Here is a 27,638-nt window from a genome sequence, read left to right as displayed (position 1 = left end):
TTGATACTCTCATTGCCCTTCAGAAAGCTCTAAGCCCCCTGATTAAGACCTTTTTTTTTCCTGGCTCTTATCCCAGCAAGTGAGAGAGTCCAGTTTGGTGCGTCAAGAGGAAGGACGTACACGCAACACGCTACAGGCAAACGAATGCTGAGAAGGCAAATACTCACTGTGGGTGTAGTTTGTACAGGGTGCCATCCACACCAACCGTTATCTCCAGGTGCTCTAACCCTCTGTTCTCCCTGATTTTATCTACGATGGCAGCCATTCCAGCACCACACAGCTGAGCTGCTCGCCTTGACACTGCTCCGCAGACTGTCTTGACAATGATACTGTCATCACAGGTGCTGTTGAGCCCCAGCTGCTGGAGGATGGTTCGCACCTGCAGCAAGGCTAACCTGTCACTGTAGGAGGAAAACACGGTGTTACAGGTTTCCCTCAGTGAAGCCATAAACCCCACTGCACTGATGGCATGCATGGATCCATGCACCCACAGCAGGCAGCAGCCTCTACTGACAGCACAAGTGACCTCAGAGAATACAAATTCAGTCACCCTGCACTGTGCTGCAAGCAGCAACAGAGGCTCCAAGTCCAGCTCCACACTGTCTCCCCTTCTCTTTTTAATTACAACCTTGGGGGGTTTTTCCCCCGTGAAGCCTCAGAGATTGCTTTAAAATACAGAGTCCAAGCAATAAAAGCACAAAAACACCCAGTAAGCAGTGCTCACTCAGCTAGTGTTCATTCAATTCCACAATCGCAGCTAAACACACACAAGGGGCCCAGGAAAATGGCTTGATTTCCAAACAAGGAAATAAAATGATAGAGTGAGGGAATCCTTGACAGCCCTTCCCAGGGTTTAGAAGTGAGCATTGCTAGAAATTCAGTTGATGTTGTAAAGAATCCTCCTGCACACACAGACTGAAACAAAAATTATCTCTAGAGAAGCAAGCAATGCTCTCCAGCTGTCCCTCCCCTCCAGCAGTGTCACCAGACGAACACTACCACACTATTTCACTCCAAGCAGCCTCCCCTGCGGTGCTCTTACCTCTCAATCTGAGAAAGGAACTTGGTTTCAAAGATATGTCTGGTCTTCAGTGTCTCTGAAATCTGGCCTCGGAACAGGAAACCCCGTTTGGTGAAGTCGATCAAAATGTTGCGGACTATTTCCCCCAGGTACATCCCACTGATCATTTTCTCATACCTGCAAGGAAAGACAGCAGTCCAGCTCAGAGGGAACCTGCCCATGTTTGCAAAGGCAGCATCACAGATGTGCTATCAGCCAGGTGTCCTACCCACAGAGGGCTGCAGGTAGCAGCGCTGAGCATTGCTCCTGAGACACTCCTTATCCTGTGCTAGAAAGGTCTGCCAGTGGAAGATATTTCTTCTCTCTAGCTTGATGCAAGACAGCAAGTGGGAAACTTGGGTCCTGTGTGCAGAGTTGGGGGCTGAGAGGGCTTCAAGACAGCTTGGTTCCTCCCTGTGGTTTTGGGACTACTGGTTTCCTACTGGAAACCAGGTGCTCAAATTAAATGAAGAGCATAAACCAACCCTGGACCACCAGCTTGCCAACTTGCAGGTCAGTGGTCCTGTGAACAGGCTGGGCATGCCTTTTTCCATCCTTTATCTTGCACAGGGCTGCTTTTGCAGCACGGGACTCCCTTAAAAACACTGCATTTGCAGTGACTGTACCTTATGGCTTCCCTGGAATTTTGCTGCATGGAGCCACTGAGCTTCTTCTGTTTCAAGATCTCAGTTGTGTTTTGCACTCCCTCCCTTCCAGCATCACTCTGGTTTGAATGGAGCATTTTGGGGTCTGTGACTTGTGTCCTTACCAACAAGAACTGAACAGTTCGATTTCTTGAGAAGGACATTCAGTGCTGAATCCTTTATTTCACCTCCTGAAGCTCTACAGCAGGGTTTGTGCCCTGGGTTGAGCAGAGCCCAGCGCACCATCCTGCTGGAAGCAGGCCATGCAGTCCATTTAATACCGTGAACTCTCTCAGGCTTGTACCCAGCAAGTGTCCTCCCTCTTGAGTACCTAACTATCTCTGGAACAAATTATTCCCCCTGGCAGTCTTCACTACTGCCTTTGGCTGCTTACTCCATGCCAACCCTGCTGCTGCATCAGGTTTGCTCCACGTCTGCCTCTCTGGGTCTGTTTGAGCCTCAGCTTCTATAGAGCTTCCCGTGGGACTTGCCAACTTGTCTGTATTCCTCAGGTTTTTGTGGACAGATTTACTCTAGTCACAAAATCTTTTTAAAGGCTCCTGGCATCAAAGCACTGCTGCAAAGAAATGGTGAAAAACTCTAGTCCTAGCAAGCAACAATCTCAGCCCAGTTTTATCAGTGCTGGGTACACACCTCCCTGTCAGCCTTTTCTTGAAGGGGACAGGGAAGCACTTGCCCAAACGCTGAGCCCAAAAAAGGGGACCAAACTCCAGGAGCAAGAAAGGCAGGTCCTCTAACATGACCTAGTCCATCCAGAAAATTGTCTGAAACAAGAGCTGGCAGCAACTTCTAGAGAGCTTCTGACTGCTTTACAGTGAGCAGTTCCAAGCTTTAACCAGCTGGTGTATGTTCAGGATTTCTACAGGCACAGTCCTCTAAAAAGAGCATTCAGCTAAAAGAGATTAACCTGAGACCCTGAGCAAAAGAATGACCAGCCATCTTATCCCCCCTCAGTACAGCACAGGATGAGAAAAAGGGTCTCTTCATAATTTCAAGACTTTTGAAGCCCTCACCAAAAGCCCTGCTGTGGAGTCCCATGGCAGCAAATAAGTCACAAAAAAGCAGTGACCAGGAAAACCACAGAAAGAGGAGATCCCACAGGATAGCAGGACTGCAGTAATTTTCTACTCTTAACCTCTCCTTTCTCAACTGGGAGAAATCCAGTTCTCTCTTAAAAGCACTTAAGGCAGCCTGGCTTATATGCATAGCACACCATTTATCCTGCAGTACCTTTGCTTTCCAGCATTCAGTGAGAAGTCATCAACTGCTTTGTCATATATTGTCCTGATGTCGTCCAGGCACCCGTTATCCCCGAACGCTCCCCACTCCGTGTTCACACACATCCGCCCTTGCTCACCATCCACCATCTCTATGTTTCTCATCTCTTCCATGTAACAAGCATTGCTGCCCGTTCCTGAAAGAAACACACACTGAAATTATTCTTTGGTTGCAACAAAACAACACTAGAGCCAGCACCACAGCCCTGATAAACCTTCTGAGAGATCTCAAATGTGTTTTTTTTCTGAAAGAAGTAGCTGAATCATCATTTGAAACATCAGAAAAAAACCCAAACCCCCACTCTTCAATAATCCTAAACTGAAGGAGAACATTACTGCTGTGGTGCATTGCTCAGGGTGGCTCAGAGAGGAAGCTCACCCAGGCCAGCTGGCTGAGGGTCCCACACAAAACATCACATGCTTCTGACCCCAAAACTGCAAGAAGCAGACAGCTGGGTTTTGCAGCTCGGAACCACCTTCCACAAAGCCCATGGACCCACAGAATTCAGGGGAAAATGTGCTGAACTGAAAACCTCAGCAAGTTCTGAGGCAGCAGAGGTTTTACCAGCTGATTGCTTGGGGGGTTTTTCTGATTTTAACTGCTTATTTTCTCTGGCAGAAAGGTTACTCCCATGTTGAGATGAGGCAATATCTGATACTTCTTACAGGGGATCCTAAGGAATGTGGCTAAATGCTCCATGTACACAGAGGTCTTGTGGAGCAAAGCTTTATTAGCAAAGAGAGGCAGCTTTAGCTGCTAATCAGGGCAAAAGTTCTCTTGGAGTTACTTGAACTCATTTAATCCTGCATCCCATATTCTGTACCAGTTGCTACAGCAAGTCTGTTTTCTTCTGCCATTTTTTAGGGAATTATATCAATACAGTCTGAGCTAAAATAGATCCTCCCACAGTACGCCCCTGCTGCAGGAGAGCTGAGCCACAGCGCAGGGTTTGGCGGGGGGAATGTCTGGGTTTGCAGACTGAGAGCCAGGTTTGCAGGAACAAACCTGATCAAATCCAATTGCGGATTGCCACCAGCATCCAACCTCCCTCAGGTGCCATCAGCCAGGCAATCCAGGCAGGGCAGAGGGAGCTGTCAGGGCCCCGGAGCTTTCATTCCCATTATCCTAGATGTACCCAGGCCACCTCTGACCCCCTGCTCTGCACACAGACATGCTGGCTGCACAGCATATCTGGCAGGGCTGCAGCAGACGGTCCCCAGGGGATGTTCTCAGCACCCCAAGGACACGTTGTCCTTCCTGTAGGGAACTCTGATTCCTGAAAATGCCACCGATGGAGCTGCGCAGACACGGCTTCCTACCCACACTGCACTGTGCTGACTCATCCTGGACATTTTCCAACTGTCTGGAGGAGAAATTGGTGGCGTTTTATTTTCCTATAAGCCACCTCACAACTGAAAGCATTCTTAAAGCTTGCAGGTTCCTTGTCCCCTTCTCTCCCATGGAAAACTCATTTCTCTGGAGAGCTCTGGGAATTCACACTGCCCCGTGACTCAGGCTCCCCAAGCGTGGCATTTGCAAGGGCATCGGCAGTCGCCTGTGGAATTACTTCAGCTGTCTCACTGCCGGGAAGGGAGCTCTGCGTCACTGCACTCAGTCTATCAGAGCTCTCCACCACATGCCATTTGGGAATTGCGGCTGCACTTTGCACGTTTACTCTGAGACACCACATGCTTGAGGGAAGCTGTGGACCACCAGAACACCCCAGCAGGGAAACTCTTACAGGCTAAACTAACAGCAGCTCCAGGAGCCCACATCTGCTCTCCTCCCAAGCAGCACCATGACTTTACCAAATAAAACAGGCAGAATTTATTGAGCATCACAGCCTCTGCTTATCTCAACTGATTGTGGACAGAACCAAGTTGGCTGTTGAATTCTGCTCTCTTTTCCTCCTGGATATCCTAGGTTTATTTTCAGTTAGCCACAGGGATGCCTCCATGAGAATAGAGACAGATGTGTGGATGTGCTGTTTAATAAAATGCAGCTCTAACACATACCCACAATGAGTCCAATCTCACAGTTTGGATCTTCATAAGCACAAGTCATCATTGTGCCCACTGTATCATTCACCACAGCCACCACATCCAAGTCAAATTCCTTTGGGAAAGAGAAAATAGTAGTGAGAACTCTGGGCTAGGGGCAGTCCGTCACACCAAAGGGGACACGAAAGGAGCACACCAAAGGGGAGGCTGCCAAAACACCCTGGAAACAAACAACTGAAATTACCAGCCTAATTTCACACATGCAAAAATAGGAACCTTGTCTACCAGCAGGCAGCTAAGGTACATGCTCTACCTATGACAGACTGTCTTCAGAATGAAGTATATTCCTGGCTGTTCTCCTTGGCTTAGGTGTGTTTAAGCACACATCTTTTACACAGGCACATGGTATAAACATTCAATATCACAACAATTATGTAGCAATTCCAGTAACAAAGGTTTTAAGACTTCCTTTTCACTGGCTGGTAAAAACTGTGCAAAAGTAACATCCTCCTCAAGCTATTTTTCTTCCCTTCCTAGAAAGTTTTGGCTAGACTGGTTGAGGCTTTTTCAAGGTCAAGAAGAGGAGGAGAAAATTGTCCTTTAGGGTGCACTGAGGCGCATTCCTACAATCACCATTTTGAAAACTCCTGCTTTCTCCATGTGTGTCACAATTGCCACAGAGTTTGAAAGAAGCCTTGAAAGTTCAAGCAAATGTGAAAAGCTAGAAGCCTCTGGGGGAAAAAACAACCATCTGTGCAAGACAGGAGACAGCCCATGTCTACAAGGCACACAAATCCTTTGAGAGGGAGCCAGCTTGACCCACAAGGTCTGTCCATTCTGGAGAGGAGCAGAATGAGGAAAAAAAAAAAGAAAAGAAAAATCACCTCTCTTCTTTTAATTCCTTCTCTAAGCAAATATACCACATCTTCTCCCTCACAGTCTGTAGCTTTGAAGCCTTTTGTCCAATTGAGAAGGATACCCTAAAAAGCAAGAAAATAGGTTATCAAGTTGCTAGGACTCAGATGTTATTCTGTACACTTAACATTTCAAATGCTTTAGTGCGATGTTTTACGGAAGAGTCCCTGTGAAAAGGAATATCTCTTTAGTATGTGGAATTGTCATCTAAAACAACTAATTGTGATCGGGCTCTAAATTTCCAGAGCAATGCAACAAACTAAAAGAAATAAAAAAAGTGTGACAGGAACTCAAAAACCCAAAAGTGTTACAGAAATTATGCCTTTCATTAAAAAAATCCCAGCTAATAGGAAACTATTAACAGCTGCAGAGGTTGGGCTGGTGTAAATATGTGACAGTGAAGTTAAACATGTAAGTGAAAAGAACACAAGTCTATTTGTCAGGGATGTGCTTCAGGCCACACTGTCACCCTTAGGGTGACACAGCCCACAGATTCTGGTGCAACCACTCCATCCAGTGAGACAAGATCAGCTGGGAATAGGCGCTGGCAGCAGGGTTGGACTTTTGCTTACTGCTTGCAAAACCAGGGAAGTGTCACACACCAGCAGGTTTATACAGTTGGAAAAAACACAATGTCTTAAAAAAGGGATATGACCACCATGGAAAATTTAAATGCTCTTATCTGTCACAGTCACGGGCTGAGCAGCATTTGCATTACTACCCTTAAAGGAACTATTTATAGGAGCAGCTGCACTGGTCAGGGTCAGAGCATGAACCTTCCCCTTGTATGACCTTCCTGTAAGTGTCACGTGGATGACATGAAGGCAGAGAAATCAGGCCTGGCATAAGCACAAAAGCAGATTCAAAAGGTACTAAGGAACTTACAGCATCCAGACTGGTCTGCTTGCAAGGGAAGGAAAAGGTGAAGCCAAGAGGAAGACGTGCGCCTTTTATCCCCATATAATCCAGGAAGTCAGAAATGCAGGTAACGATGTGATCAAACAGCTTTAAAGAGAAAAGTCATAATATTTGAAGTTGTACATGTTATGTGCTCTTAAGGAGCTATTTAAAAAGCAGCAGTGCAGCCAAAGAGAAACACAAATACCTCTTCTCCTGTTCCCTGCATCACCTCTATGGGAATGGCATAGATCTTGTTGTGCATCTCAACTGTTCTCCTTTTACCGCTGCGGATTTTCACCAGCAAAACTCTGAAGTTTGTCCCTCCAAGGTCAAGTGCCAGAAAGTCTCCATTCTCTGTAAAAAAATATGTGTGTATATTTGAAGAACCACAAGTAAAATCTGAATAAATGCTTCTCTCAAAGTATTTTGATAGAAAATCTCCTAAAAACTCAGTTGGGAAGATCTTCATCAAAAGAGGACTTTAGATGCGGCTCTGATTATTCCAGCTTTCTTTTTTTTTTTGTTTTATTTTTTGTTTTGTCTTCCTTTAAACCAACAAGCAAAAAAGGACCCACACGACTGTTCCAAGAGAAAGCTGGAATTTGGCCAGCCACCCTGAAATGTAAAGTACCCAAGTAGTGTGAACAGGGTTCATGTGGGTTTGGGTTTATGATCCCAGTTGTGGTTTTATGATCCCAGCTGTGCTTTTCTCAGCTCAAGCTGTGACTTTGCTTGCACCCTGAGGCAAGGACAGGGGGCCAGGCTGCCAGCAACCAGCACAGGCCAGCAGGGCCAGTGCTCAGCTCTCCTCCTTTGCACAGCTCAGGTTCTTCTTTGGTCGCACCAGATCTGCTCACCCTCCACCAAACCCCACACTGGGAGCCCGTTTCAGCGCCCTGTAGCTGAGCCAGTGTCCCCACTCCAGCAAAGGCACGCTCTACCTGTCCCATCCGGCGTGCTGCGGACGAAGGTGGGCAGCATCTTCACTTTGGCAGTCTCGTGAGTCTTCTTCTTCAGCCCCGCTTCCATCTCCGCCCTCATTCTCTTCTTCACCTGCAGCAGCTGCTCGTGGGTGAGCTTGAACTCAGCCAGGGTCTCGTCGATGAGGCGGTGCTGCTCCGACAGCCGGTACGCCACGGCCGTCACCATGGCCGCTCCCTTCCCGCTGCCGCTCTCCGACAGCAGGAACCGCACCTCCGAGTCAGGCACCAGGCGCCGCGTGGTTTTGTGCAAGCGCCGGGCGTACCTGTGGGGAGGAGAGGCTGCAAGCCCGGCCTCTGCACTGCCCACGCCCCAAAATCTGCACTGCATCCCCCCAAAATCTGCCCTGCCCACACCGACCCACTGCAAGGGGAATGGGGAGACTCACCATGCCCAAACTAGCTACAGCCTCCCAAGCAGAAAAACTAACAGGGAAGAGCAGTTCTTCCCTACAGCCTCCTTCCTCCTGAACTTCTAAGCAAAGCCAGAAAAATGCAGGGGAGAGCATCAGTCTCATCCCCTGAACCTGATCCTGGATGGGAGAAACTCCCTGGCTGCAATGCTGCTCCAACTCCTTCTCCTGGGGTCCTCTCCTGAACTTGCTGGTTTAGATGGTGTGGGTAGCAGTTAAGAAACCAACAGTGCCCAGTGTTTATTATCTTAACAATCCCCAGACCTTGCCCCGTCTGGAAGAGCGAGTCAAAACAGCATTCTCGGAAATTTTTTTGTTTGCTGAAATTTTATGGGTTTTTAAACGAAGGAAAATATCTTTTTCAATAAATAATGAGAAACTGGAAAAGAAACATTAGGCATATTTCTCCTTTCAGAAGTTCACCCACAAACATAATTTTCTGATTTCTACAAAAATCTATACAGCTGTTTCACTAAAAATGTAACTTTCAAGATGGGGGAAAACAAGACAAAGTCAGTTTGTTACAGGCCATGGAAATCTAAGCACCATTTCTTCCCCTCACCCCAGTTTTCAAGCGTATCTTCAGAAAAGACTGGCAAAAATAGGGTTCAGCATGGGCATTAAACTGGAAATGGAGATGAAGGTGAATTAATTTCCTCAGGTCTCCTCACAGCCCAATCAATGGGCACAAAGCAATGTTTTGTACAAAGAAACTCTCCTTCCAAGAGGTCTCTTGAGGATCCCTTAAGTTATCTATTCAAACCACCATAGTTTTCCCTGACATTGCAGTATCCAGTTACTCAGAGGTTTGGTTCTTTTCTGTGTGGTTTTGTCGGGTTTTTAGAATCTGACACAAATTTTTCACTTAAAAGATGTCTCCTTTCCCCCCTAAGCTCCCCAGCTCAGACCTAAACCCCCATGCCCATGCTTTGGGTTCATCATCTCACAGCCTGCCTGGGTGACGTCTTGGGATGACATGCTCACCATGCTCACCCCTTTGCAAACCAGAGCCCGTGGCAGGTGAAGTGTTAGTGGCAGGAGCAGAGGGACTCACTGTGGATGCATCTTGTAGAGGGACCCATCCACCCCCACGGTGGTCCGGAGGCGGCCGACCCCCTTGTTATCCCGCAGCTGGTTGAGGATGGCACCCAGGGTGGAGGCCACCAGGTTGGCTGAGCGGAAGGACACAATGGTGCAGACGTGCTGGACAGCGATGCAGTCCTCGTGGGACGGCTCCACCCCCAGCCGGGTCAGGATTTCTTTGGCTTTGTTCAAACCTTCTTTGCTCCTGCAAAGTAAAGGGGACTCCTTAGTGGGGATGTACTGGACTGCAGGACTGAGGTGCATCCAAACATAGGTGTCCCTGCCTGGGGTTTGAGAAGGTTAGAAAGAAAATTTCTTAGAGATCTGGACTAGAAAGCTTCATGAGGCTTGAAATAAAATGCTCTAAACATGCATTCATTCACAGATGGAAAAGCTTTCCATTAAAGCCTGGTGCAAACATGCCACCTACAAACAATGCAATTCCAGGTACTACAGCAGCCGCACTACAAGGAGGAACTGGAGAAATTAAAATGCTTTTTCATTACAGTGATGCTTTAAACTGCAAACAGCTTCTCTTGAGCATGAAGCATCAGCCCCACAATTCAGCACGGGCCTGAGCACACACCTAATCCCACACTCATTCCCTCACATGTCTCCATAAATTAAGCCCAGTGCAAAAAACAAAACCCTGAGCTAAGGTTGCCTAAGCAATTTCATGCTAACGGGTCTCTTTTCAGGCTTTTACAACCCCACTGAATCCCTGCCTCTTGCATTGCTTTTTTCCTCATTAGCACCCAGCCTGAGAGCAAAGCTTCTGGCAAAACTTCTCCTTGTCCAGCTCAGTCATTTCCCAGACAAAAACACAAGGAATATATCTTGTCATCCCTAACTATACTCCATACATCTTTTTAAGGACTCTTGCATCTTGCTAGCACTAGCCAGAAATTTGAGGCTGCACAGGAATGTTCCCCCTACTTATAACCAAAGTTAGGTTCAGGAAGCAAGGTGGGATTTCAGGGCAAATTTTTCCTCTTAATAACTGAATTTCTCAACAATTGCATTTTTCTCACTGCTGTTCAACATTACCTTGGTCCACGACACAGACCTCTGTGGTTAAGACAAATGAACACACACATTTAATGGAAAGTTGTTCAGGTAACATGGTCTGCAGGGACAGGAGTAAAATGTGGCAGGAGGAACAGGCATTACAGAAGTTACTGGCTGTTCCCCTAGTGTTGTACTTGCCATTTCAAAAAGAAAATCCAGCCCAATGACTATGGTACAAACTATCCCAGTGATGTGAATTTTAAAAACACGGGGGGAAGAGCCTGTAAGTACTGACCAAAGAGGTGATGACACTCCAAGAAACCAACTGGCACATAGCTCAGAGGTCACCGTGCAGCACCCGGCACTGCCTATGGGACTGAATGCTCTGCCTTGTCATGCTTGTTTTCTTTCTGCCCAGCAATCCCAGGGAAACAGCAAAGAGCAACACAAGTATTTGCTAGGAGGCACTAAGCCAATTCATTTTGTGAGCAGCGAGAGAGGTACTACAGCTCATACCCTGAAAGCTGCATGGACTGGCAGACTTTATAGTTCCTCCCAACACAGAAGAAGGGAGAAATCTTGGGGTGGAGGGCACAGACTGTCTGCTGAGGGTCCCCACACGCCAGCTCTGCACGGGCAGTAGAGGATGGCAGCCACCTCCAATGCAGCATGCCTTCCCACAATGCAAAGAGAGCAGGAAAATTAACATTCAGAGTTGCTGTGAAGTCCAAGGAGTGAAAAGGGATAGATTACTCACTTTTCAATGGCAGAAACATGCTTCGTCTCAAACTTCCCTTTGGTGAGAAGCTCAGGGGTGATTCTCCCCTCAAAGAGCAGCCCCTCCTTGGCCATCTTCACCAGGATGAGCCTTACAAGCTCCCCCATGTATAGCCCACTGACCATCTTCTCAAACCTGCAGGAGAGGACAGCAGTCACCCACAAATCCATGGACAACACTGGGAAGCAGGGCCCAGCTGTGCCACCATAAAGCCTGGCCCAGCCAGAGATTTGCTTCACCACAGGCAAAGCTTTATTGAACTGCAGAATCCCTAACACAAGTGGGAAATGGAGCACAGAGCAGAAAACAACAGAACAGTTCACAAATAACTGCCTCACTCACAGCTGCTTCCCAGGATTAAGGGATCCACGGTCGATCTCTCGATCAAACTCGGTCCTGATGTCTTCCAGCGAGCCATCATCTCCAAAGGCCCCCCACTCCGTGTTAATGCACATCCTGCCCTCATCCCCTTCCACCAGGTCGATGTGCCGCATCTCCTCCATGTAACAGGCATTGGTGCCAGTGCCTTGGGAAAAAGGACAGCAGAAGGTACTGACCAAGCTGGCCAGGCAAAGGCAGACAAGCCCCGCGCCCGCCACAGCCGCAACGAGCGTTACCAATGATCAAGCCAACTTCACAGCGCTGGTCATCAAAGCCACAGGTCATCATGGTCCCGACAGTGTCGTTCACAACAGCCATGATATCCGCATCATAGTCCTGGGGAGGAACAAAGCATTACTTGGACCTCTGGAAAACGCTGCTCATGTTCATCACCAGCCTGCTTTTAGCAAATAGTTTCACAAGGAACAGGAGATAAATCATCTGTCTGAATACCACAGCTCATCTTTTTAAATATTCCCTGTTCTGTCTGCCAGTTCCCCATCCCACGCGCCCAAGAAGGCAATGAGAGCAGACTAATGCAAGCAATGAAACAGCACTAGGATCACTCTAGAGAGCACAGGCCTGCTCTCACATAAGCGCACTTAGGCAGGAAAGAAAAGGGCTATACATGAGGGAGAAGGAACTTTGCACTGAAACATCATGGAACGATTTAGAGCAGTTGCTTGAGGAGTCAATCTAGAAAATACTTCTTACAGAATTCACTTAAACAATCTATGTGTTTTATATGAAGTGAAGATTTTAATACAAAAATAATGCGATTAAATAAATAACATGCAGACATTCCTTTCTGGGTGGAAATTCACTGTGTGGTTCTACCAAGTCTAATGATAGTAACTGACTCTAGTAATGTTGTTTGGTGACAGCAAAATTCAGGTTTCCTTAAGAGTCCACAACTGCCCAAAGAAAGCAAATACTGCCCAGTTTCCAATGAATTTTTGGAGGCTGAGTAATCAACATATCACCAGGCTGCAAGCATTATGCAAACCCTCTCATGCTCAGTGCCTTTTTATTTGTTTAAATCAGCAACCTGGTCACCTTAATTCTCTATAAAGTCAACAGTGAGAAACTCAGGGAGCAACAGCTCACTGAGCCTGAAATCCCCTTCTCTTCTACTCTGCTCCTCTCCTGCTCCCAAGCACAGCAGGTGCACAAGTGAGCTGAGCCCAGTCCATGAGACCAACTTTCTCAGGAATGGGACATGTTGGCGTCACTGAAAGGCCCCAGCACTGCCACATAGCACTTTTTCAGTTTTTGGAGAATGATAAAAATCACTGAAGGTTGCCAGTGAAAAGCCACAACACAGCAACTCAGTTCTCTGCTGTGAGGAAAATCACAGCTTCCACACAACAACTCTGACACGGCTTCATTTTTCCAGCAAACCCACACATTTCATGCAAGAAAGCAGAGTTCCACCACCACTCAGACCATCTGCTCAATGAGTGACATGAAGAGTGGTCCCTGGCAAAGCTGAGATACAGCTAAAAAAGAAAAAGAAGTGCAATTTACCCCACGTTTCTTGATGGCCTTGTTAAGCAGCCTCACGACATCTGCTCCCTCCACTCCGCTCGCTTTGAAGCGCTTTGTCCAGGTTATCAGAATACCCTGATAAAACAAGACAGCAACATTCAACAGGATGCAACCATAAGATACACACTGATCATTTCTCTTCCTTAAAAACGAGATTTTATACTTCAAATGAATCTTCAGACCTCTGTTCTTACATGACCTCTAACAGCCCAACCTGAGACAATTGGTGGTCTTAAGAGTCTAATTACAGTGAGCTGAAAGATAGAAAATTCTTTTCCCCTCCCTTGCTAGAAAATGGTGTGTTTGCATTTTGTATTTTCAGCCTACTCTTCTCCCTGCTACTCCTCGACAGTTTTTCTTGGAAAACCATTTAATCGTTTTGGGCATGGAAATAGACTGCTTTCAGAAAAAGCTGACTCTACAGGACTGACTACAGAGCAGGGATATGATATTGGTAGGTCCAGGATTTGGCTGCAGTGGGGATCAGGCTGCTGCACATTTACTGCCTGGAGTCCCATCTGTCTGGGCTTGTTTAACTGTGGGATCGTGTTTATGGGTTGAGGCAAATGAAAATACTGGAGATGTAACAATGCATGTCCCTATTTTACAGCACAGTTCAGAAAGAAAATCCTGGTATTGAATTCCTTGTCTGCAAACTTTCATAAAGAGCCTGCAAATACCCCAGGGTAATGACTACACTTATTTATTTGCTATTTACATAATGCCTGGCTGAATCAGAGCATTCAGTGTACAGGTAAATAATAACAAAAGAAAGAAAAGAGCATTGACAGTAATCAACTGACAGAAAGACAACTCAGACCAGCTCAGCTTTCCATACCCACCACAATATTCACATCTGTCACAACAGGAGTCCAAGAAGCTAAAAACCAGAAAAGCTGAAGCCTGTAGGCACAAGCAGCCATTGCCCAGGTGTGTGTTTGCCCATATCTCAGCTTAAAAATCAAATTTGCCCTCCAAACTGAGATAGCTACAGGGCAGCTCTTTCCAGACCAGGAGATACTCTCCTACCCCTAGACCACAAACTCAGTTTGTGTAAGTTTTGCCAATGTGCTGCCCTCATGGGCATCATTCAGAAGCCCATCAAAGCCCCATGCTGCTGTGCAGGGAAACTGTGGGCAAAGCCTGCTCTGCTGGCACAGCTTTCATGGGCAAAAGGGCGCCGTGCTTCACAAAACTTTTATAAGAAACTGGTCAAACCACAGTGGCAAAGAGCAGCTCCTCTCAGCATGACTGGCCACTGTGCTGGAAGGAATTTTTCCTTCACCAGCAAGGCCTTGGCAGCAGGAAGGAGCCCTTGGAATGCAGCAGGGTTGAGTGGGGCCCAACCATGTGGTGCCCATCTTATCACCCTTGGAGAAAACAGGGACTACCCTGCCTCCTTCTGCTTACCAAGCACAAGAAAACAGCACCCAGGCAAGCACAGCCTCACAGAAGCAGCAATCCAGGAACAAACCTGGCCCACAGAATCCAGAAAAAATGTATTTTTAAAACACTCAAAACACATCACCAAAACTGTCAGTATTTTTTTGTTGTTGTTGGCTTTTTTTTTTAAGAGACAGCCTCCCTTGTCTCTTTACTATCCCGTTCCACTCTGCCACTGCTCAGGTGTCCCCAGGGCACCCCACATGCTGCCTGCCCCACACAAGCACAATTCCATCCCAGCTGGTTGGAGCAAACCAGCCCACAAACAAGCACCTTTCATCATGCAGCTAAGCAAACCTTTCCAAGGGCAACTCAACTTCACAACCACATCCCCAGCACGGCTCTGCTGTGGTCAGGAGCCTAAGCCTTACCATGCACGATGGCCAGATGGGAGAGCTGCCCCAAGATCAACTCATCTCTTCTAATGTGATGCAGTTAAAGGCAGCTCTCTGCTCTGAACCGCTTTCAGACCCTGAGTTAGTCAGCACCCCTGGGTTCAGCTCTCAGCACTGCTCAAGAAGTATGAAATGTAATAAAAATCATGCCTCACCTGGCCCTCCTCAGCACCAGCATCTGAGGGGCTGTTGCACCAGGCAAACCTAGAGACCTGCAAGCTGGAGAAGCAGGTCGTGCTTTAACAGGGCAACCTCTCCGTGTTTTGTGCAGATTTAACTTTCCGCATTCATTTGCTACACTGTTGCCATGGCAATGCTGTACCGGGAGGCTGCTGAGTCATTTGTGGTAGAACGAGCAAAAGGAGGAAAATACCACAGCATCCTTGGCATGGGAATCTCTCCAAGGCTGGTTATCCCCATCCCTTTGTAAAGCAGGCTGGTTCCAGGGGACCTGTCCGACTGCCCTCAGTGCCCAGCCAGTGGCACGGCTCAGGACTGTTGCTCGGCAGGGACACCTGGATCCGGATCTGTGTGCACTTGCGAGGGTCAGCAAAACCCGAGCAAACCCTGCTGGGCTGGGTCCTTCCCAACCCCACCCTCTGCAGAGGTGAAAAAGGCTGCACAGGAGGCACGGAAAACCACTGCCATGTTTAGAGGGTAAACCATAACAGCAAGGAGCTCACGCAGAGGCAGCACAAAACATCAGATGCCTCCTCCTCATTTGTTACCCAGCTCTTTCAGGCAGAAACATAAACATAAACACAGTCTGACAGTGAAATATAATATTCATTTATCCCCAAAATGAGACCTGTCTGGGACACTGCTTTCATGGCAATGTTTTAATAACATGGCAGCTCTTTTGCATATTAAGAAAATTGTGAAATCTTCTTACCTCATCTAACTTAGATTGTCGACAAGGGAAGGAAAATGTAAACCCAACTGGCAGTTTCTTGTCTTTGATTTGTTGTTTCTCCATAAAGTCTCCCAGGCATTCAGCAACATGATCAAAAAGCTGTAAGAAAAGTATAAAACCACCATGAATATAGATACAGCTTGAGGGAGAAAATGTTTCAAACTCCATATGAAAACTGCTCTGAGTGAGAAGAAAGGAGAAAATAGCTCTCCATATTTTAAAGGATATATAAATGGCATAGCTATGAAAATACTCTGAAGCAGGGTATATTAACACCTTAATAACTAATACATTATGAAATACACTGTCCTTTTACACACCTAATTCTGCAGGCATATTTTACACCCATAAAAAACACTTCCTGAAACAAGAGGCTCAAGGCTCTTGAGTCTGCTGTAACCCTTCCACTTAACATTTGATGAGAACAAAAATGTTCTTTTAACCTTTCAATAACAGGAAGGAGCAAGTCAAAAGAACATTTGGGATCCAGTCCCACAGGAGGTTGAGCACTTTTACAGTGATGTAGAGAAGATAACATCTGCTTCACTCAAGCATTGCTGAGACCAAAGAACCCAGCACTTTGCAGGAGCCACCCAAAAGAACATCATCTCTCAAATCTATTCCTAAAGCACACAACAAACAAACAAAAGGAAACCCAAGGGATTCATCTAAATATTTTCCATGCTACGAGAAACAACCCAAAACGGGGACATTTTTTGCGTTTTCTGAAAGGTCAGCTATGCAGGCAGCCTGCACCAGGCTTGGGGGTACCAACTCCCACCCAGCTGCCTCAATGGCACCTGTGACCATGGCACTATGTGTCCCTGCCAGCCAGGCCAGGAACCAGGGAGGCGCAAAGGCCTCTCACACTGAGCCATTTGGAAAGTCCCTCAGGTAGAGTGCAACGCTCAAAGCTGAAATCAAGCCTGAGCAACTGAAGCAACAAAAATACACATTTGTATTTACCAGCACCAGAAAGCCAGACATGCCTTCAACTGACCCATACCACAAATGGATGGCAAACTATTAACAAGTCACTGCCTGCCCCAGGAGATAACAGTGCTTCACATTTTAACTCCCTGAAAAACAAAGGCCCAAACAAAATAAATCCAATCCTATCTGCAGCATTGTTGGGATGAGAGAACATAATCTGCCCAGAAGACTGGGGATAACTGGGAGGGAGTACAAAAAGACATCTGTTGGTTCCAATTAGCCCACACAGCTTTATTAAGAACAATTAAGAGTCTTGGAGAGACAGGAATGTACTACAGACAGACTGCAGCAATTACAGATGATGAATATTTTGTCCTTCAAAGCAGGTCAAGAAGCAGTGTGTGTAATATTACAATTAAAGTGAACACCTTAAACTCATGCCTTAAATGAGGTCAGATTTGATTAAGGAAAAGTACAGTGGTTTCCCAGGGAGAATGTTGCCATTCATTGTCCTGGGCAAATCAAGGACATTTTTCTGAACCCACACAGAGAAACAACATGGGAATGCAATGTACACTGCTGCACTTCTGGAAGACAATTTTCAACTGTCCAGATGAGGGATGGAGGAAGAGGAGTTACGAAAAGAACTACAGTTAAGTAATAAAATATGGCAACTTCTCCAGGAGGAATACAGAAATAGCAGGAGTGTGTTCTGGTCATGTTTTCCATCTGAAAGTATCTTGCTGAATACTCAATCCTACTAAACTTTCAGCTGCTTCCAGGATTACAAACAAAAAACCAGGGGCCAACCTCAAACCCCTCGGGAGTTCAGAAAGCAGGAAGCAGAAATGTTGACTGTGTATGTTGTTACAAAAATCCCTCTCATGCAACAAACTACGAATGCATAGAGAAAAGACGGGATCTGCTTTGTAAGTCTAAATGCAAAAAATTCCTGGGCATTCCCAATAGACTCCAAAAAGTCCGTGCACCTGCTGCGTTTGCCCACACAGTCCTGGCAGGACCTGCTGAAGCCCACCTATGTGAGTTAGCACTACACTGTAAGGGCAGACAAATGCAGTTAACTATTAGCCACAATTTGGACACTACAGGAGCTGTGTCTAGTCAGTGATGCACGGTCTGGCTGTGCTACTGTTGTTCATAAACCACAGAGGGAAGGCATGGCTCAAAAGCAGAAAAAAGACAGGCATTTATTAGTTTTGCTGCCACTGACACTGGTAAGATTTTTCCTAAAGAGACTCAAGGAAGCGTCTGTGTGTGCCCATGCCCATATTGACATCCAAACCTTACCAGTGCCAAATGACTCTGACTGGATAGTAGAGGCAACATATAAAGTTCCAGTAGAATTTCATTAAAGTAGGGACGGTGCACTGAGGAAAAATCCAAATCTTCTTTTACCCACAGATTTGCAGTAGGGAACAGTGTGAGCCAAATATTTTATCATATGTCAGAGAGATGGACAGAGTGAATGCCACAGACGAGAGGAAAGGACCTGTCTGATTTATAGAGCAACAGACCAGGCTTAATTCCCCTGACCATGAAGTTGCCTGCTCAAGCTGGGCTCCAAGAGGTCTCCACAAGGATGCATTTGGCCAGCAGACAGAAGACTTTGACAAGCAACTGAAGATCCAAGCTCAGGCTCAAGCCCCTCAATGGGGATGATTTAAGGAGCAAGGAAACCACAGTTTCAGATCAAGAGAACAGCCAAATCCATAAGCTACCCCCAGTGGTGGCAGAACACAAAGAGCAGCACCAAAATCAAGTCTCAGGCACATTCCCATTCACTGAGCTGACACAGGAGACAGGTTTCTTACAAATTTTAGACCTGCTATGACACTGCTGAAATCAACAAGAATTTTGCGCTTGACTTTGATAGGGAACTGTCCCTGACTGGCAAAGCTGTCAGCCCATGCCTGACAGATGAACAAAAATGGAAGTCTGAATGCCATGAAGTAGAAAATATCAAAACGAGCCATGCTAGTGAGACGTGAAGCCATAAATCACAATCCTTCAATAAGCTGATTATGCACTAAGCTTTAGGAGTGTAACTCAGCAAAGTTAATGGCACAGCTTGCTGGAAATCATTAGTAGCCTACCCCACACAGGCAGTTCAGTCCAAGTATTCCACAAATCTGGCTCAGACATTTCAGAAAACCTCAAGCATATACATCAGTCATTAGCACCCAGTCATCAGCTGCCTGTCTGCCTCCTGGGCATCCCCCATGCTTCCCTGTGAAGTCACACAGCAAGCACTAGATATTGTCATGGAACAACTTCAAATCCGGATGCTATTCTGATGACACTTCCAAGTTCTCCCCTCATTTTCCTGGTACTTAAATACTGTGCCCATGGGGTCAGGGGAAGCCTTGTTCTCCTTTCTTTCAGCTTAAAAGCCATGACAAAGACTATCAGCCTGAGCTCCACACTGCTGCTTCCCAACAGCCAAATGGCCTTTGGATATTGAAAAATGAAAACACAGATATGACAAAGACATGGAAAGAAAGCAGACCTGATGTCTCCCTTCCTGGCTTCTCCTTACCACCCTTATCATGTCTCCATCAAGAACCCCCTTAAGCCAGCTTGCCTTGCCTCCCCAGCACAGACACTTGGGTGTGCAGACAGCCCTGCTGCCTGTCAGTCTCCAGCTTCTGATACCCATTCATGGACAAGCAACCCTCTGCTCCCAACCTGCCTCTGAGCACCCCTGCCCTCACCAGCCACAGGCAGCTCAGCTCAGCTCCCCTCCAAAAACACCCTGTGGGAAAGCCACTGCGTGACCTTTTGGCCCAAATACAAAGCAATAAGGTTAGGAAAAGTCCTTCCAGGAAGGTTATTTTACTGCTGTGGTCCAGATATCACTGGAATGATAAAAGCAATGCTTTTATCAGTTCTATTGACAAGCACTAATTGCCATCTTACACTCATGGCTGCATGAGAATGCAGCAGCACTTATTACATACAGACAATAAAGGTATCAAGGTAACTACAGAAAATATATTAAAGGTAGAAATGCTGTTCCCATAATTTTTCTTTTTCTCCTCTTTTGTTTATTCTTCTGAAACAAACTTTAAGTTTCCTGCAGGTCTCATACTCCTAAACAGCACCTCATTCTACTTAAAAGTGTGAAAACCTTGCTGTTTCCAACAATGAAAATTACTTGTTTTGCCTTATGCTGACACCAAGACAAATCTGCCAGTGTAATCCACTTCCTGATCATAAAAAAAAAAAAAAAAATTCTTCCAAAGAACTCAATTTGAAGTCCAAGTGAATGGCTGGAAATATTTTCTATTCTTGGAACAGGGAAGACTGAAAAAAAAAAAGCCTTCCAATTATTCAGCAAAACTTATGTTGAAGCTGTGCCAAAACATTCTATCAGCTTCCCGTTATTTTTCTAATGTACTTGTACTTTTCATGAATGCTGAGTTGCTCAGACTGCCAGCACAGATATGTGGCTGTCATGGGGATTTCTATCCCTCATCTAACACTACAATTGCAGGGTTTGGTCATGTTTGTTGCTTACAAAGACTAAGTTGTTTTCCTGCTCTCCATTTGTATTCATGGAAAGTAAGTTCACTATAAAAGTCAGAATTTTTATTTCTAAGCCATCTTTTCCCTAACTTATCCAGAAGTCTCCCACATGATGACAGCAGGTCTGCAGCACCCGTGCATGCTCTGTTAAACTAAGTACTGCTTATTCATTTTCAGTATTAACACTGAAGTTCAGTTTGCATGCTGCAGGTACAACTGTTAAGATGTTAAGCTTATTCTTGTGGGAGGTTTCTAAAATCTAAGCAGCTAATCTTCAGAGAGACACCAAGGAAGAGATGCTTACCCGTGTTCCACTCCCGTGCATGATGTCTTCTGGGGTATTATAAATTTCACTTTCCATCTGCACCGTCTGCTTTTTTTCATGCGATACCTTTACCCGAAGAATTCGGAAGTAAGAACCACCAAGGTCCAGTGCAATGAAATCTCCTTTCTCTATGTGGAAAACAAGACACAAGTGATTAAAAATTGTATGCAACATAAATCTGGGAAACATCAAGCTCGGTTAAGTGCACCACCAAAGCAAATGCCCAGTCCCTACAGCAAGGAAGTTCCAGCTGCAGGACATCCACATGGATCTGATTCCATTGATCTGATTCCCCACAACTTAACATGAGCTTGTTGCAATGGCAATGCCAACCACCATTGATAGACAGGCAACTGCAATGAGGGTTTACCCGAAAAGAATCCAAAACAGTGGACAGTCTGTATCCAGATCTCATGATGAAGCTGGCAGAGCAAAGATCTCAGGAGAAAGACAAAAGAGATGCTGAAAATAGAGACAGTAAAATGAAGGGATGCCAGACCACTGACAAGCAGCCTTTTGCTGTAAATAAACCTGTGTCACTTTGGCAAATAGCATTGAGTGGTGGCTGCTCTAAAATCAACAAATTAAACACAGATATAATTAAAGTAGGAACCACCCCTTATCTCATGTCCAGAAAAGCTGAGAGTCACTGCAAACTGCAGACAGGTAAGAGAAGTCAGAGAAACAACAGCCTAAGAAACCAGCCCTGTACTGCTGCAGGAGTTACTCAGAAGTTGTGATGCCTTGCACAGAGCTCCTAATATCTGCCCAGGTGCCAGGGAAAGAGTGGGGGTACCTCCATCTCCCTCTGTGGTGGAGAGACATGAAGTCAAAGCAGTACCCTCCAATCTCCACAGACTCCAGAGCACAGCTCAGGCAACAGAGGCGCGTGGCCTGGCTATCTGAGGAATGACACCTTCAGCACCCCTGGAGACATATTTGACTGACCTGCTCATGCTATCTCACCTTATCAATGAGGGAGCAAAGACAGCGATTGTCAAAGTCTGCGAAAGGATAGTATTTAGGGAAGCAGTGTGCACAACTTTCTCACACAGGAGTGTGTGTCCAGGCTGCAGTTAATCACCAGGGCTCTTTGCAAGCATTTGTGTCTGTGCACAGCACCCCTGGGCTCACCGAGGCTGCTCAGAGGGCAGCAAAGCAGAGGCACATGGTGTTCTCTCATCCTGCTTCCTCATCAGCTGTGACTTTCAGAAGGCCATTCCTAACATCTCCATTTTTCCACTCCTACCTAAATTCAAACTGGAAAAACCTCTAGCAGCTGGGAAGATTGTTTTGACATGTTACCTAAAACACACTCAGCTCCCAGAGCCTTTTGACCCCAGACTGTCACCAAAATACCAGGTATGCAATTTATCTATGAGGATCTCCAGAGCCAGACTTGCCTCTGAGATTACTCTGTCCAATCTCATATCAAAACTCCTAAAGTCTGACCTAATGATCTGTTCCTCTTCATCACCCCACGCACCTCTGGGAGCCTCATCCCACTCAGAAAAGCTGATGAACTGGACAAGGTGTCCCTCAGGACAGGATCTTTAACAGAAACAGATCAAGAGAGGCAAAAACACACTGCAAATGTCCTTATGGTTTTCCAAGGTTACAGTGTAATAGAGAAGCAAAACACTGTCATGTGAGAAACCACAAACAATAAACTCCATACACAAAAACATAGCAAAATGACAGTGGCAGCCCACAACTTCTAATACACCTCTAATTTTACTGCACTGCAATGCAACTTCTCCTCCTTGCTGCTCAAGACATGGGCAAACCCAGTTTGCCAAAACACAGATCCTGCAGTGCTTCCCTACCTGTTTCTGAGCAGCGTGGCATTAAACACTGCTTTGCACCAGTACAAATGTCATTTAAAGCATGAACATAGACAAGCTGGAGATGCAGTTCCTTTTATTTGGCTCAGCATAAAAAATTCATAACCCCCTTCACTGCAGCACGTCCAGAAGTCAAACACTGACCACAAGTTTCTCATTAAGCCAAATACCCAAATAAGCTTTATCTTATGGGTATCATCTGTTGAGTGCAAGCCATTACCTCCAATCACTAATGGGAAAATCAACATTGGACCAGATGGCCCTTTTTCAAGCCTAAGTGCATACCTCAAACAAACACTACACTTCAGAAATATCTTCCCTGTAAATAAATTAACAGGTTAGGGTGTTTGATTTCCAGCACCATCAAGCTCATCGCAAGGTAAAAAATTATTAAGAATCATCCTTCACACTTTAAAAGATCTCTGAACTAGTGTAAAGCTTTCTGCATACAACTAGAGTTTTCTTTTAGAGTACTTAAGGAATTAAACCCAAAGTAGCAGCATTTAATCTGTGCTTTGTAACACCAAGGTGCAATCAAACCTGCTGTGAATTTATTTAGCGTTTGAAAGCATTTTGAGTTAGCTTGAGGTACCATTCTGGGCACTGTGGACAGAAAATTCTTATGGCTTTTGTGAATTAAACAACTCTGAATGAAGGGGGGAAAAAAACATGTTAACATCAACACCTCCAGAGTCTCCAGAATTACTGCTCACAAATTTCTTGTTGAAAAAGTACACAAGCAGAGATCTGAATCTAAACAACAGTATTTTTCTGAACAGTCAGCTCCCATAATAATAATTGAACTCAGAGGAAAGAGCTTACAAGGCAGTAATTAGAGACAGGCCAGAGAAAAGGGCAGGCTTTCAGCCTCTGGCTTTTACGGAGGGACAGCTGAAGGCAGAAATTGCCATCTTTGGACACATCAACACAGCCGCATCCGTGAGGGGCCCCCGGAACCCTTTGCAGGAAGAGGTAAGGGGGCTCTGCGTCTGTCCTGGCTGCATCTGTGCGACGGCCAGGCCAGACATGACAGGCACACACGGGTGAGTCAGGGAAAGAAATGCCACGACACCCCCTCACAGCAAATATTGCTCATACCTGGGGTCAGAACATAACCTTTCAGAGAAAGAATGGAACGGCTCTGCCTGCTTTTCTAACACCTATCCAAAGAGGCTCTCGCCACCTACACATACAGATCACCACTGAGTTCTATAGAAATTGTCCGGGGCAAAGCACTGCCTTGCTCTAATCCATACTGCAGAGCACTGCCAGCAGGGTGCCCAACCTGGACAGGCTAGCAGGAGCCAGGCGGGCACAGGATCAAGAACTGAGAGCTCTGTACACAATACATGAGGTTCTTTTTTAAGTAGGTGCGTAATGCATGATCTGAAATTAATGCCTTGACATACAGACATGCCTATGCTCAACCAGGGCTACTCACTGCTCTGGCTCATCCTCGGTCCCAGCAGTGTTCAGCAATCTCTCACATCTCTCCTGACCATGTGCAGATCCCTGTTCTCCTGTGCCATCTCTAAGTCTTCCCAGTTCATACAATGTAACAATTTTCAAAATTATTTGACTCACTGCAAGCAGTTCAGATTTGATACCCTGCAGAGCCTGACGAAGCAGGGAACTGGGGACAAGTCGCTACTCAACTGAACCCAAAACAAACATGAATGAAAAAAAAGGGATTTTGGAGCCAGTAGAAATGCTGGGATTCCACTCAAAAGCCCTCAAGTCACCTCACGTGCAAACCCTTAGTGCAACCTCTGCTGGTGACCCAGCTGTGCGTGGCAGCTTCTGGCTTTCTCAATAGGCTGCAAATTTCAACACAACATTTCAACATAACAGCCAGCAGTGCTAAATTAAGGGAAACACAGGATTCAAATACATTGTCCCTTTGGGTCTTTTTCAGACAGCAAATCACATCTCAATGAAATAGCTTAAGATGGCAGAAAGCAACAGCAAAGCAGAGCTATCAAAGAATTCCACCTGCCAGACGGCAGCACAAAGTTATACAAAGCATCTGGCCTCATGTTCTTTCACCAGTAAATTCTCATTTTTAACTCAAAAAAAGAAAGCCTCAAAATAGGTAATAACTCTGTTATGCAGTTCTTGCAATTTCTGCACACAGGTAGGCACCAAACTAGTTAGTTTGTGGTAGGCACGACAGTAGTTAAACAGCTACATGAGAGGGAAATCCAGTGTTACTACTAAATAATAAACACTATCATATAATGTTTATAAATATATTTAGATACACTATATATGGTATTTTTTACAAACATCTAGTATTTTATAAGTAATAACAATAAGTAAGAGAGGCAATCCTGGCCTCAATTACCAACACAACACCTTTTTGGTGTCTGGTAGCAGTTTGTGCCGCTTTTATCTGGTACAGTGGGCATGGAAAAAACAAGTCCTGCATTTAGATGGAAAAAGCTTAGCACACCAGAGCAGCAGCTCTGGAGCCACATGCTACAGCCTCCTCAAGGTCTGTGAGCTTTCCCCCAAGACAATCTGGAAGAGGAAGCTACAAAATGCAAAATGAATGCCAGGAAACTCAAATTCAGCCTGTAATGGTTCACACTTCCACTGGGGAAAAAGTAAGGAGAAGAGATGTTGAAGGAAACAGCAAATGACTAAATGACTTTAAGACTCTAGGTCACATGAGTGACGCATGAATCAAAAATCATTCTATGCAAAGTATTGATTGTTGGCAGACAGGCCCCAGAGTAAATGTACTGACTGATAGTGAATTGACTGCTAGAAGGGCCCTTCCATTGGCATCAAAACAGCTTTGACAAAGGAATCACAAAATCTTCCAGCATCTGCGGGAGCAGACCTGCACGCAAAGGGGAGACTGCCTTCGAAATGCTGTCTGGGCTTGCCAGGAAGTAAATCCCTCTTGTTCTTGGTCGCACATTGTGTATTTCTAACAGGTTTCCACAAAGCATACCATGTTTAATACGGAAAACACTCAGCTCCTTACCTGAACCATCAGGAATGGACCTCACAAACGTGGGAAGCATCTTCACTACGGCTGTTGGGTTAAAATCCCTGGAGAGGCCGTTCTTCATCTCTCTCCTGAAGCGAGCCATAACGTCCAACAGTGTTTCATCAGAGAGCCTCATGGCATAGAGGTACTTATCAATCTGGGAAAGACACACACCACCACGGAGTGAAAGGCTGCCCTGAGGTGCCCAAGCAGGGCTATATCTCTCCTTAATTGCAAGGATAGTGTATAGCCCCAGCATGGCCCCAGGGCTCTGGCCAAGCTGACAACACAGCCACATGCTTCATGCCTTATCTTCTCACTGAAATCATGGAAAATGTACAAGTCTAGGATCTACTGAGGTGAGCTCCATCCTACTGTTTTCCCAAGGCACCATCCAGTCCCACATCACTTTGCCTCCTCTTTTCCACACAAAACCATCTGCTCACAGCCTCAGACTACTACCTCCAGCCCTTGCCCCACTTCTCAGCTTTCCTGACTGTCCATGAGCTAAACAGCTGGAGCTAAAATCCCCTCTTTTGGCACCTTGTCCCAGCTGGGGTGATGCGGGTATCAGAGGTGCTTAGTGTTTAAAGCCTTACATTGGGAAGGACTTGCCACAGTAGTTTTGGGGCTACATCCCAGGCTGAGAAATTATTTTTATGTAGCAGACCATTTTCCCGATCCCACTCCAAAGCTGCAACAACCAGACGGTCTGGAAAGACAGAACTTGACTGTGGGCAGGTGGCACCTTCCTTCTCAAGACAAAATATCAAATTAAAAGTTGTTGACTTCTCCCCTGTGGCTTCCAATGACAGGAGCTTTCTTTACCTCCGTGGAAAAAGGAGGCAGCTCTAGTTTTCCAACAATATTGCTTTCCATAATTATTACAATCACCTTCACTGTCAGGAAGACAGAGATGCTTTGATGCCTGAAAAATACAACATAGCCTTGAGGGGTTCTTGCCAAACACACCTCCCACCGTTTTAACCTCAGTAGCTGGTCTATTCTTGCCTTGTTTCTTTACCTGCCTTGGAAACTTGGTTCTGCAAATGGCTCAGATCAAAACCACACCTTTGGGATCACTTTTGCTTGCAGCTTAGCAAGACTGAAAATATAAAGCCCTGCCCATGTTTTCTGTCCTCAGCAAAACTGGAAAAGCCACCTCATTTTAAAATCCAGGCCAGCTCTGTGCCAAGGCTCTGTGTGTCTCCTTGGCTGCTCTGGAAGCCTTGAGAGCAGCTCATCTCCAAGCTGGCATCACGTCTTACAAGACCAAGGCCACAATAAAACACTTTATGTGAAACATACATACACAAGTGCTCCATATACCAGGGACTTTGAGACGGAAGTGATGAATAACGCCCTTTACCAAGGAAATGCAATCAAAAGGTCATTAAACCCTAAACTGACCATAAAACCGGCACCAATTTAATTGCTCGTACAGAAAGTACTCCTGCCCATCTACTCAAGGTCTCACCAAAGACAGCATCTCCCCGAGCCAGACACCCTCGGCCATGACCCAGCACTTATTTATACAGACAAGGAAGAAGGCATGGATAGTGCTGCTGGGCACAGCTACCCAGCCCAATCCTGAACCACAGGGCTGGGGGTCCCCCTACACCACAGGGGACACAGCCGGAGGCTGCACAAGCTGTGAACTTTTCAATGTCATTGCTTGCAGAGGAACAATACCATGATTGATAATACCACGATGAAATGAGACCATGCATTTTCCCCACAAACCGGTGACGTGACAGTGCAGGCGTACAGCTGAAGGGCAGAAGAGCTGAGCTCAGGTTCCCTGCAACAGAGGCCAAATGCAAGACCCAGGGCAGCATCCCCACATCCCAGCTGTGTCCTGTGCCACCCTCATGGACCGACAGCCCCTTCAGAGCAACAACCACAGCCAGCACTGACATCATTTCCCTCCAAGAATAAAAACCTGGATGGGATGTGCCCTCCCTGCAGCCCCAAACGCTGTGGGGATAGATGCAGAAGCTGGTGTCTGGCTAAGCAAAAAGGTCTCTCCTTCGTGGCAAACCCTGCTATGGTTTTTTTTAGCAGAGTGTGTAAAGCCATGATGTCAGAGCATGAGGATATTCCCTTTTAAAGGAGGGAGGGAACCAACCTCTTTTTCAGGCTGAGCTTTCAGCAGCCCACGCTGTCGCTCAGAGGGATGATTCCCCAGATCTCCCAGAGAAAGCTACAGTAAACATCACTCACAGTCAGACC

At 46.1% G+C, this 27,638-nt stretch overlaps 1 protein-coding gene across 1 annotated transcript in view; it reads right to left on the bottom strand.

Moving 5' to 3' along the window:
* The window catches only part of HK1 (hexokinase 1), a 35,918-nt gene that overhangs the window by 3,685 nt on the left and 4,595 nt on the right, over positions 1-27,638 (bottom strand). The window contains exons 2-17 of the mRNA XM_039553815.1: positions 25,401-25,563; positions 20,544-20,692; positions 15,740-15,859; positions 12,989-13,084; positions 11,698-11,797; positions 11,423-11,606; positions 11,060-11,215; positions 9,266-9,499; positions 7,760-8,064; positions 7,024-7,172; positions 6,804-6,923; positions 5,888-5,983; positions 5,019-5,118; positions 2,956-3,139; positions 1,043-1,198; positions 168-401 (exon numbers count right to left, since the gene is read on the bottom strand). Coding sequence (XP_039409749.1) covers positions 168-401; positions 1,043-1,198; positions 2,956-3,139; positions 5,019-5,118; positions 5,888-5,983; positions 6,804-6,923; positions 7,024-7,172; positions 7,760-8,064; positions 9,266-9,499; positions 11,060-11,215; positions 11,423-11,606; positions 11,698-11,797; positions 12,989-13,084; positions 15,740-15,859; positions 20,544-20,692; positions 25,401-25,563 — 2,546 coding nt within the window. The remainder of the gene's footprint in view (positions 1-167; positions 402-1,042; positions 1,199-2,955; positions 3,140-5,018; positions 5,119-5,887; positions 5,984-6,803; positions 6,924-7,023; positions 7,173-7,759; positions 8,065-9,265; positions 9,500-11,059; positions 11,216-11,422; positions 11,607-11,697; positions 11,798-12,988; positions 13,085-15,739; positions 15,860-20,543; positions 20,693-25,400; positions 25,564-27,638) is intronic.

Source organism: Corvus cornix, chromosome 6, assembly GCF_000738735.6.
Source record: "Corvus cornix cornix isolate S_Up_H32 chromosome 6, ASM73873v5, whole genome shotgun sequence".
Lineage (NCBI taxonomy): Eukaryota > Metazoa > Chordata > Aves > Passeriformes > Corvidae > Corvus > Corvus cornix.
The sequence above is the reverse complement of the archived record's forward strand: the minus strand, read 5'-3'. Positions and strand labels throughout refer to the sequence as shown.